Below are 12,543 nucleotides of genomic sequence, written 5' to 3'. Positions count from 1 at the left end.
CAGCCCTGTGGCAATTCCCCACAACAAAAAGTACTCCATTTTGAGTACTGTTGGGGGGGAGCGAGCTACCAGCAACAGCTGCCGTGCCTTTGGCATCAAGTCTGGCCCTGTGGCTCAGGAAGGGAAGGAACTTAAGAAGACGGGAGCAGTAATAGGGGACCAGATAGGCGATTCTGCCGATGCGGAAAAGAAACACGGGTGGTAGTTTGTCTCGCAGGTGCCAGGGTCTGCAATGTTTCTGAATGCATCCACAATACCTTGAAAAGGGAGGGTGAGCAGCCAGAAGTCGGTACACGTTGGTACCAATGACGTATGTAGAAAAAGGGAGGAGGTCCTGAAACCATAGTACAGGGAGTTAAGAAGAAAGCTGAGAAGCAGGACCTCAAGGGTAGTAATCTCGGGATTGCTGCCTGTGCCCCACGACAGTGAGGATGGGAATAGAATGAGGTGGCAGATAAATGCGTGACTGAAGAATTGGAGTAGGGGGCAGGGATTCAGATTTCTGGATAATTGGGACATCTTCTGGGGCAGGAGTGACCTGTACAAAAGGGATGGGTTGCATTTGAATCCGAGGGGAACCAATATTCTTGTGGACAAGTTTACTAAAGCTGTTGGGTGCAGTGTAAACTAACATGACAAGGGGATGGGAACCAGTATAATACAGCTGAGGATGAGCCAGCCAGTAGATGATGGTTGTAATATGAATGTAAGGAAAGACAAGCCAAGGATTGTGTATGTGGCATTCAGAATAAGGTGGATGAACTCATGGTGGAATTAGAGGTTGGTCGGTATGACGTTGTGGGCATCATTGAGTCGTGGTTGAAAGAAAGCCATAGTTGGGAGCTTAACATCAAAGGATATACTTTGTATTGAAAGGACAGACAGGAAGGCTTCGGCTATTGAGTGGGTCTGTTGGTAAGAGATGGAATTACACCTTTAGAAAGAGGTGAAATAGGGTCAGAGAATGTTGAATCTTTATGCGTGGAGTTAAGAAACTGCAAGGGTGAAAAAAACCATTAAAGGAATCATATGTATGCCTCCAAATAGTATCCAAGATGTGGAATTGAGATTACAAAGGGAACTGGAAAAGGCATGTAATAGGGGTGATGTCACAATTGTAATGGGGGACTTCAATATGCAAGGGGATTGGGAAAATCAGGCTGGTGTTGGATCTCAAGAGAGGGAATTTGTTGAATGCCTATGAGATGGCTTTTTAGAGCAGTTTGTGCTTGAGGCTACTCAGGGAAAGGCTACTTTAGACTTGGTGCTGTGTAACAACCCTGATCTTATTAGAGAGCTTACCGTAAAGGAACCCCTAGGGGACAATGATGAATTCATACTGCAGTTTGAGAAGGAGGAGCATAAGTCACATGTATCAGTGGAATAAAGGGAATTGCAGAGACGTTAGAGAGGAGCTTGCCCAGATGGATTAGAGGAGGATACTGGTGGGGATGATGACAGAGCAGAGATGGCTGGTGTTTCTGGGAATAGTTCACAAGGCGCAGGATAGGTATGTCCCACAGAAGAAATTGTTCTCAAATGGCAGGCAACTGTGGCTGACAAGCAAAATTAAAGACTGCATAAAAGCAAAGGAAAGGGAAAGTAAGGTAGCAAAAATGAGAAGTTAGATGATTGGGAACCTTTCAAAATCCAACATATGGGCCAGTTAGCCTAACCTCAGTGGTTGGGAAAGTGTTGGAGTCTGTGCAGGATGAGGTTTTGGGGTACTTGGAGATTAATGATAAAATAAGTCAAAGTAACATGGTTTCTGTAGAGGGGAATCTTGCCTGACAAATCTGTTGGAGTTCTTCAAGGAAGTAGCAAGCAGGGTGGACAAAGGAGAAGCAGTGGATGTTATTCACTTGGATTTTTGGAAGGCATTTGATAAGATGCCACAAATGAGGTTGCTTAACAAGATAAAATCCTATGGAGTTGCAGGAAAGACACTGGCATGGATAGAGGAATGGCTGACAGGCAAGTGGCAGCAAATGGGAATAAAAGGGGCCTTTTCTGGTTGGTTCCCAATGACTAGTGGTGTTCCTCAGGGATCAGTATTGGGATCACTACTTGTCTCATTGTTTGTCAGTGATTTGGATAATGGAATTGATGGCTTTGTGGCAATGTTTGCCGATGGTATGAAGATAGGTGAAGGGGTGGTAGTGCTGAAGAGGCAATGCGATTGAAGCAGGACTTAGATAAATTGGAAGAATGGGGAAAAAGGTGGCAGATGGAATACAGTGCTGGAAAATGATGATAATGCATTTTTGTAAAAGGAACAATAGTGCATATTATTATCTAAATGAGGAGAAGGTTCAAACATTAGAGGTGCAGACGGACGAAAGAGTCCTCGTGCAAAACTCCCAGAAGGTTAATTTACCAGTTACGTCTGTGGTAAAGAAGGCAAATGCAATGTTGGTATTTATTTCAAGGGGAATAGAGTATAAAAGCAAGGAGATAATGCTGAGACTTTATAAGACACTAGTCAGGCCACATTTGCAGTATTGTCAGTAGTTTTCGTCCCCATATCTCAGAAAGGATGTGGTGTCAATGGAGAGGTTCACGAAGATGATGCAGGGAATGGTGAGGTTAACATCTGAGGAGTGTTTGGCAGCTTTGGACCTATACTCACTGGAATTTAGAAGAATACATGGGGTTCTCATTGAAACCTACAGGATGTTGAAAAGACTAGATAGGATGGATCTGGAGAGAATGTTTTCTATGGCGGGGATATCCAGAACTAGAGGGCATATCCTGAAAATTGAGGGGCGACCTTTTAGAATAGAGGCAAGGAGGAATTTTTTTAGACAGAGAGTAGTGAATCTGTGGAATGTTCTGCCACAGGCTACGGTGGAGGCCAAGTCAGTGGGTATATTTAAGGCAGGAGTTGATAGTTTCCTGATCTGTCAGGGCATCAAACAATATGGTGAAAAGGCAGGTGTATGGGGTTGGTTGGGATCTGGGATCAGCCATGAGGGAATGGTGGAGCAGACTTCATTGGCTGAATGGCCTAATTCTGCTCCCTTGACTTGTGGTCTTATGGTGCAACCAATCAGGATACTCTCCATTGTGCATTTATAGAAGATTGTCAAAGTTTGAGAAGACATACCAAATCTATACAAACTTCCAGGAAAGCAGAACCACTGTCATGCCTTCTTTGTGATGGCATTTACGTGTGTGGCCCTGGACAGATCCTCTGACGACACTGCCAAGGAATTTCAGTTGACTGACACTCTTACCTCTGATCCGCTGATGAGGCCTGTCTCATAGGCCTTCACTTTCTTCTCCTCTAGTCTCCTTGCTTTCGCTGATGTTGAGTGAGAGGTTGTTGCTGTGACATCATTCAGGCAGATTTTCCATCTCCGTCCCATATGCTGATTCATCTCTGTCCTATATATGCCTTTGATTTGGCCAACAACAGCGGTGTTGTCAGGAAATTTGTATATGGCATTGGAGCTGTGCTTATCCTCATAGTCATAAATGTAAAGCTGGTCGAACAGAGGCTAAGCACACAGCCTTGTGGTGCACCTAAGCTGATGGTGATTGTGGAAGAGATGTTGCCAATCGGTGCTGACAGGGGTCTGCAAATGATGAAATTGAGGATCCACTTGCACAAGGAGATATTGATGCCAAGGTCTTGGAGCTTATTGGGGTTAGTTCTGAGGGGATGATACTGTTGAATGCTGAGCTGTAGTCAATGAAGAGCATCCTGCAGTATGCACGTTCATTGCCCAGGTGTTCCAGGGTTGAGCAAAGAGTCAATGAAATGGCACCTGCTGTTGACATGTTGTGATAGTAGGCAAATTGGAATGAATCCAAGTCATTCCTCAGGCAGCAGTTGACATGCTTCATGACTAACCTCCCAAAGCACTTCATCACAGTGGTTGGAAGTGTGACTGGATGGTTGTCATTGAGGCGGATTACCATGTTCTTCTTTGGTATTGGTATGAATAAAGCCTGCTTGAAGCAGACAGGTATCTCAGACTGCCAAAGAAATCACCACCAAAGAAATAGCTGTCATTCCCCGGGAAAATGCAAACAATTCATATTATTTCCAGTAGTGATCTAATGTTGGTCATACAGTCATAGAGTTATACAGCACAGAAACAAGCCCTTCAGCCCATCTAGTCCATGCTGAGTAACAATTTGAAGAGCAACAATGCCATTGCATGTTTTCCTAGGTCACACATTATCCCGTCTTGGACAAACATCATTATGCTTTCATTGCTGCTTGGTCAAAGTCTTGAAATTTCCACCTAAGTGCAAGGACTGCAGATATTTATTACAACCCTCCCTTAGTTTTTGCTAATTATTAAGGACTAGGAAATCCATTTACATCTTTGCCAGGATCCCCCTTACTCTCAGTAGAGCAGTGGCTAGTGTTGCTGTCTGACGTCTCTGGGGATATTAGTTTGATCCTGATCTTGGATACTATCTGTGTGCAGTTTGCACATTGGCCTCGTACTGTATGGGCTTCCTTCCAGTTCTTGGGTTTCATGCTCCTTCCCGAATACGTGCTGGCTGTTGTAAATTACCTTTCAGCCTAAATAAGAGATGAAAGAATCAGAGGTGAGTTAATGGGATGTGAGAGAAATGATCTGTGTAGTTTAAGGGGTAAAAAGGACAGGGGATCAGGACTGATTAGATTACTCTGTTTGGAGCTGGCATACTGTAGATCTGATGGGCTGAGTGGAATTGTAAGAAAAATTCAGAACGTACAATGAGTGGCTGCTTTATTAGGCACTCATGTACTCCTTAATGCAATTAATCAGCCAATTGTGGCAGCAACTCAGTACATAAAAACACACAGACATGGTCAAAAGGTTCAGTTATTGTTCAGACCAAACATCAAAGTGGAGAAAAAATGTGATCTAAATGACTCTGACTGTGGAATTCTTGGTGCCAGATGGGGTGGTTGGAGTATCTCAGAAACTGCTGATCCCCCAGGATTTTACACATAACTGTCTCTCGAGTTTACAGAGAATGGTGCAAGGATTAAAAAAAACCAGTGAACAGTAGGTCTGTGGGCAAAAGTGCCTTCTTAATGAGAGAGGTCAGAGGAGAATTGCCTGATTGGTTCAGGCTGACAGGACAGTGACTGTAATTCAACATAACAACGTGTTGCAACAGTGGTGTGCAGAAGAGCATCTCTGAATGCACAACACGTCACACCTTGTAGTGGACGGGCTACAGCAGCCAAAGACCACAAACATACACTCAGTGGCCACTTTATTAGCTGGAGGAGGTCATTGTAACAGGTGAATGGATCCAGAACAGGATCTTACCTAGTTACTTGTCTGTTCTTGGACTCAGAGGGGCGAAGACAATTGGCCTCACTTACACATTGGATTATCTGACACAGACTAGAATACTCTTATCATATGTGGCTCACGGATAATATTTTTTGCCTTGAGCCGATGGAGGAACTGTGAACAGGTAAAAACCCAGAATGGTTCCTTTGATCTCATTCTCAAATAATACTGTTAGATTCATGACCTATCACATCTAAAGCCTCTCAGACTATTGACTTGATGGAAAGTCAAGGTAAGTAATAGTTTTATAGCCTTGTTGTAAACAGAAAGTACATGATATCTCCTGTCAGCTCCTATCTATTTAGATGGTGAACAAAATTGGTTCCAGAGCAATTTGGGATTTAGTGAGGTTATGAGAAGTACTGTATAAATGGAGGATGCTTTTGAAAGCAATTCAGTACATGTGTTACATACAGAAGAGAAGTAGTGCCGTCCTCCTAGCAAACTTCATTCATTGATCTGTCTGGACAATCACTCCAACCAAAGGATAAACCAGTTAGCCATTTTTCATGTCACACATTTTCTGAGTAAAATAACATTACGAAATTACAAAACGTTCCTGAACAGCAATCAGTGTGAGAATTATCTGTCGCAGACCAAGTTTGGTACAACCAGTGTGACAACCACTTTAGGAGCAGCTTCTGTAACATTGCTGAAAATCTTTGCGATGTCTCATGCAAAAGTTACCCAATAAGTAGTGGGTTTACTTCCATGGGGAGGGCAGGCTGGGAGGGCACAACCTAAAAGTTCAATCAGAGTTGGTCAGGAATAATGAACATGCATCATACCATTCCTTATACAACTGATCTGTGAATTAACTCTCATCAATTCATCTGGATTCAACATTCCTGAGCACCTTGACCTGCTAAAAATAGATCAAACTTAAGCTTGAAAGTTGAGCTAAGGTTAGGAAAAGAACTCTTTTTCTACAAGAACTGTTATGGCTTGAATTTAGCTTAATTTTCAAGCTTAAGTTTGATCATTTTTTAGTAGGTCAGAGTGCTCAGGACTATTGCACCAAGATAAACCGATGGGAGGTAATTCACAGATCAGTTAAGAGCAAATTGTATAAGGGAAGCAGCTAAGTAACATGACGTATACTCAAACATTCCTTCTTGTGAAACAGGTTGAAATTTTCACTCTGTGGTTGCCAACAAAAAATATCGGCAAAACTGCCTTCAACAAGTGTGCTTATTTCAATGTGCTACCACCCACGAATCTGGCCTTAAGGTCATCATCAGAACCTGTGGGTTCGCTGCTTAAAACCACAGTGAAAGTACTTTCAACAGAGGGGTAGCAGCAGTTGAAGAATGTGATTCACTATCATCCTCTCGAGGACTGTGACTTAGAGACTTACAACATGGTAGCAGGCCTTTCTGGCCGAATGTGCCCATGCTGCCCAGCCTCACCAATTAACCTACTAACCCCTACATCATTGGACCATGGGAAGAAAGCAGAGCACCTGGAGGGAGTCAACGCAGTCGTGGGGAGGATGCACAAACTCCTTCTGGACAGTGGCGTGAAACTCAGTTTGTTGGCACCGTAATAGTGTTATGCTGACATCTGCATTACCACGCCACCCAGACATTTAGGGATAGGTTATAAATACTTGCCCCCAAATGATATCCTTCAAATGTTGAGTGAATAAAAAGGCATTTTACCACAAATGACGATTGGAACTGAAACTGTGGCATCATCTGGAAGTACTTTATTTGAACAACCAGCTTTGTGCAAGGGTACAGTATAAGAAATTAGAGCAGACATGGCCAGATGTAACGGTCAGATGACTTGTGTTTCTTTGCAATCCATTTAAAGTTTACGAACAATTTTTTTTCTTTCTTGTATCAACATTGCTACAGATTGATCAGCTGAAACACAGGTTAAACAAGGTGGAGGAAGAATGCAAGTTGGAACGCAACCAGTCCCTCAAACTGAAGAATGACATTGAGCAAAGGCCGAGAAAAGAGCAAGTGCTGGAATTAGAACGAGAGAATGAAATGTTAAAGACTAAAGTCCAAGAACTACAATCAGTCATTCAGGTAATGATCATTGTTAACCTGGAAGACTTGTAACAAGTAAGGGATTAAAAAGTTAAAAAGTTATTGATTCCATTTGCAACTTGTGCTTGGTGATGAAGATTCTCATTGCTTCTTTAAACCAAAGGGTAGCCACTTTTAAGTCAGAATGTTACCATTTAAATATCCCTTTGTGGGCTTGTTGTTTACTTGATTTTCCAATGTCTATGATATACAGTTAACTCTATAGCTGGTAAACAGAACAGTCACTCGCATTCCACTTTAAACTTTTACCGGTACTCCAACGAACACTTTCATACCTTTGCCAATTTGTTCTTGATAGCATCACACAATATAGATGTTTCACATGTTGAAAGCATTCTGCTTATGGTGCATAGTTCAGATTTTTTCATAAGTAGGACAACTTTTATGGTACATTTTTGGCAATGACAATAACTTAATTATTTCTGTTGCTTGGCCATGTCAGAAATATTGATAGCATTAGCTGCTAGGTTTTATTGCTGAGTAATGAAATATAAGAATGTGATACAGTTTATATGAAACAACATATATAAAGCTAAATTTTGTAGATATCATCTCGCCTCCTTTGGATCACACCCTCTCCTAGGTGAAGATGATGAATAGCCATGGTCTATGTTTCCAACTGTCTGTGAAGGGTGCACTTATTCCAGATGGTAAAACATGTCCTGCAGCACCTTATTTTCCCTTTGTACAAAGCCGGAAGCCTTAAATATAAGACAATCACTAATAACTTCTGCAGGCAATTTCGAGGAAGCATCACCATCGATTGATATAACAATGTGAAATCAACTACCAACATAGAGCGCTTGAGGCAAATTGCAAAGATGCATTTTAAGGGTTGCTAAATAAATACATGAAAGGGAAGCAGCTGGCTAAGGTTATGCTGATGGTGTTTGCTGAGGAGACGAGAAGAGGCTCATGTGCAGTGCGAATATGGCCTTGGGCCTGATGTGATGAATAATCTCTTCCTCTTCAACATTCTTTATTAATCTGTGTACCACTCCATCTTTCTTTTGGCAATAAATGCATGTTTAATTTACAACATTTTCTCCTTACGTCTATAACATGGACTTAACCTCTGACCTTTTTTGAAATGTCATGATGTGTTCTTGAGGATGAGATGTCTAAAACTGCACTCAGAGCTGAGCAGCTTGGTTTAAATATGTTATCATCCATTAATGATGCTTCAAATAACTTTGAAATTCTACTTGAACCAAATATGATTGTTTCGCTGCATGCAATCAATAGACATTTAATTCTCTAAGACTTCAGTAGCTTATAATTATTTGTATTATATTTATATGCATTTGCATTATAAACAATAGACAGTAGGTGCAGAAGTAGACCATTCAGCCCTTCGAGCCTGCACCGCCATTCTGAGATCATGGCTGATCGCCTACTATCAATACCCGGTTCCTGCCTTGTCCCCATATCCCTTGATTCCCCTATCCATAAGATACCTATCTAGCTCCTTCTTGAAAGCATCCAGAGAATTGTCCTCCACTGCCTTCTGAGGCAGTGCATTCCAGACCCCCACAACTCTCTGGGAGAAGAAGTTTTTCCTTAACTCTGTCCTAAATGACCTACCCCTTATTCTCAAACCATGCCCTCTGATACTGGACTCTCCCAGCATCTGGAACATATTTCTTGCCTCTATGTTGTCCAATCCCTTAATAATCTTATATGTTATTATTTTTGTGTGGGCATCATTCTATTCTGACTAGTGATCTTAAAAGAGGGGCACGTGCCCTGATGCTTTCTAGCAATTGTTTTTTTACTGCAGGATGACCATCCAGTCGGGAACGGCTGATATGGTCCAGGCCCTTTGGATTCTGCATTAACATGCCTTGGTCTGCTCTATTTGTGAAATAGTTAATGATGGCACAAAGTTGGGCTGCATAGTAGTGTAGTTAACACAACACTCTACAGTAGAGGCGACACGGGTTCAATTCCCAGCACTGCCTGTAATGAGTTTGTATGTGCTCCCTGTGGCCACGTCAGTTTCCTCTGGGTGCTCATGTGTCCCTCCCTCAGCAGGTTAATTGGTCATTGCAAATTGTCCCGTAATCTAGGATTAAATTGGGGATTGCTGTGCAGCATGGCTCAAAACGCCTGAAGGGTCTATTCCACATTGTCTCGCAATAAATAAAGAAAATAATTGTGGTGTCAAGTGTGCTTTGCATGCTATTTGATCCCACAGCAAAGAAAACTGTTACCCCATAGGGAAGTGTACCTTACACCTAAAGGGTAGAGATGTAATTTTGCAAATGACTCGAGTTCACTGTATAAGGAAATGCAGGCAATTTTCAGGTCAGATATAAATACGTGGCAATAGTTGATCAAATTTTTACCAAGTTTATCAGATGGTGTTGTAATTCCTGTAATGTTATTGTGCTTCCTTCACTGCACCACAACGATTGACCTCGATTTTATAAAGAGGTTCGAAAAGGGACGAATGGACAATTCATTAATGCATTCAGAGTCATCTATTATACAGAATTTGATCACATCAACAAACATCATAATGTGGCATGTACTCCCCCTCAAGCTTCTCCATGTAACTGTGGATAACCTGACTAATCAAGAACAGAGCAACCTATGCTTTAAATATACCCAATGTCTTGGCTTCTGCAGACATCTGTAGTAATAAATTCCACAAATTCAGCACCAGGCATAAGAGATTCCTTGCCATCTCTGTTCTAAATGGACATCCTTCTATTCTGAGGCTGTGCCCTCTGGACCTAGACTCCCCCACTATTGGTTTCAATGAGATTCCCCCCCCCCCCAAATCTTCTGAACTCCAGCAAGTACAGCTCCAAAGTCAGCAAGTGTAGCTCATACTTGAGAGCTTTCATTCCAGGAATCGTTCTCGTGAACCTCGTCTCCTCATCTGGACCTCTCCAATGCCAGCACGTGTTTGCGTAGATAAGAGGCCCAAAACTGCTCACAGTACACCAAGTGCAGTCTGACCAGTGCCTTACAAAGCCTCAGCATTACATCCTTGCTTTTATATTCTAAGCCTCTGTAAATGAATACTAAAATTGTATTTGTCTTCCTTACCACCGGCTTAGCCTGAGAGTTAACCTTGAGGGAATCCTGCACATAAGGATTCCCAAGCCCCTTTGCACTTCTGATTTTTAAAATTTTCTTCCTGTTGAGAAAACAGTCAACCCTTTATTTTTTTCCACCAAAGTGCATACCCAAAGACTTTCTAGCTACATTCCTTCTGCTGCTACTTTGCCCATTCTCTTGATCTGTCTAAGTCCTTCTGCAGACTCCGTATTGGCTCAAGACTGCCTGCCCCTCCACCTATCTTCATATTGACTGCAAACTTGCCCACAAAGCCATGAATTTCATCATCCAAATCATTGACGTATGACTCGAAAAGAAGCAATCCCAACACCAACCCTTGCGAAACACTGCTAGTCCCGGGCTGTCAACCAGAAAAGGCCGAATTTATTACCTCCCTTTGCCTCCAGCCAGTCAGCCAATCTTCAATCCATGCTAGTATCTTTCCTATAAAACCATGGGCTCTCAGAATCAGAATCATGTTTAATATTACCGACATTTGTGGTGAAATTAGTCTGTTTTGTGGCAGCAGTACATAGTAAGTGTGATTTACAGTAAATGTAAAATATTTATATTAAATAACTAGTACAAAAAAGCAGCAAACTAGTGTTCATGGGTTCAATGTCCATTCAGAAATGTATTGGCAGAGGGGAAGAAGCTGCTCCTGAATCGTTGAGTGTGAGCTTTCCGGCTGCTGTCGGTAACAATGAGGAGAGGGCATGTCCTGGGTGATGGGGGTCCTTAATGATGGGTGCCACCTTTTTTGAGGCATTGCTCCTTGTCCAGGAAGCTGCGGAGGGTAGTGCTCATGATGGAGCTGACTGACTTCACAACTTTCTGCAGCTCCTTTCACTGCTTAAGCATCCTCATGTGCAGCACCTTGTCAAAGACCTTCTGTAAATCCAAATAAGCAACATCCACTGATTCTCCTTTGTCTATTCTGCCTGTTGTTTCCTCAAAGAATTCTAACATATTTACAGGCAATATTTCCCTTTAATTAAGGAAACCATGCTGATTTTGGCAGATTTTATCATTTGCCTCCGAGTACCCCGAAACCTCATCCTTAATAGCAGACTCCAATGTCTTCCCAACCGCTGAGGTCAGGTTAACTGGCCTATAATTTCCTTTCTTCTGCCTTCTGCTTTGCTTAAAGAGTAGTGATATTTTTGCAATTTTCCAGTCCTCCAGAACCATTCCAGAATCTAGTGTTTCTTGAAAGATCACTGCTGATGCCTCCACAGTCTCTTCAGCTATCTCTTTCAAAACCCTGGGGTGTAGACCATCTGGTCCATGTGACTTACCTACCTTCAGACCTGTCAGCATCCCAGGCACTTTCTCCTCAGTAATAGCATCTACACTCACTGCTCCTTGACACTCTCGAATTTGTAGCATACTGCTAGTGTCTTCCACAGTGAAGATTGATGCAAAATACTTCTTAATTTTGCGCGCCATTTCTTTGTTCCCCTTTACAACCGCTCCAGTGTCATTAATTTAAAAAGGGAGCTTCGTGAGCATTAGAACATTGTACGTGACCTATCAACAGCTATAACCAGAGCACCAATCGCGAGTTAAATCGTGAGCAGCGAAAGTTCAGGCATAAAAGGGAGACACTGCCTAGAGGAGTGGTCATCGACAGGGCTTTACCTATAATGGATCGAGGTGAGGTAAGTTACCTGTGAGGAATAGGAATAGAAAAGTTACCTGTGAGGAATAGAAAAAGGAGGTATGTCTGTGAGGCTGGTGTTGTGAACAGGGTGTCAGTTGTGGGAAGTCTGGGAGATTCCTAGCCTCCCGGACGTCCACATCAGCACCAGGTGCATTGAGCTGTAGCTCCTTAGGGACCGGGTTAGGGAACTGGAGATGCAGCTCGATGACCTTCATCTGGTCAGGGAAAATGAGGAGGTGATAGAGAGGAGCTGTAGGCAAGTATTCACACCGGGGCCTTGGGAGACAGAGAAGTGGGTAATAGTCAAGACAGGGAAAGGCGAGAGTCAGATGCTAGAGAGTACCCCTGTGGCTGCCCCCCTTAACAATAAGTGCTCCTGCTTGAAAGGAAAGAAGCACAGGTAGTAGTTTGCCTCCCAGGTGCCAGGGTCTGGGATGTTTCT

At 42.7% G+C, this 12,543-nt stretch overlaps 1 protein-coding gene across 2 annotated transcripts in view; it reads left to right on the top strand.

The window, feature by feature from the left end:
- The window catches only part of card11 (caspase recruitment domain family, member 11), a 305,964-nt gene that overhangs the window by 165,477 nt on the left and 127,944 nt on the right, over nt 1-12,543 (top strand). For both annotated transcript variants that reach the window (XM_059979481.1, XM_059979480.1), the window contains exon 5: nt 7,169-7,348. In XM_059979481.1, the coding sequence (XP_059835464.1) occupies nt 7,169-7,348 (180 nt within the window). The remainder of the gene's footprint in view (nt 1-7,168; nt 7,349-12,543) is intronic.

The sequence above is a fragment of the Hypanus sabinus genome, chromosome 9 (assembly GCF_030144855.1).
Source record: "Hypanus sabinus isolate sHypSab1 chromosome 9, sHypSab1.hap1, whole genome shotgun sequence".
NCBI classification, from domain to species: domain Eukaryota; kingdom Metazoa; phylum Chordata; class Chondrichthyes; order Myliobatiformes; family Dasyatidae; genus Hypanus; species Hypanus sabinus.
Note: the sequence above shows the minus strand (reverse complement) of the source record. Positions and strands in the feature narration are given on the sequence as shown.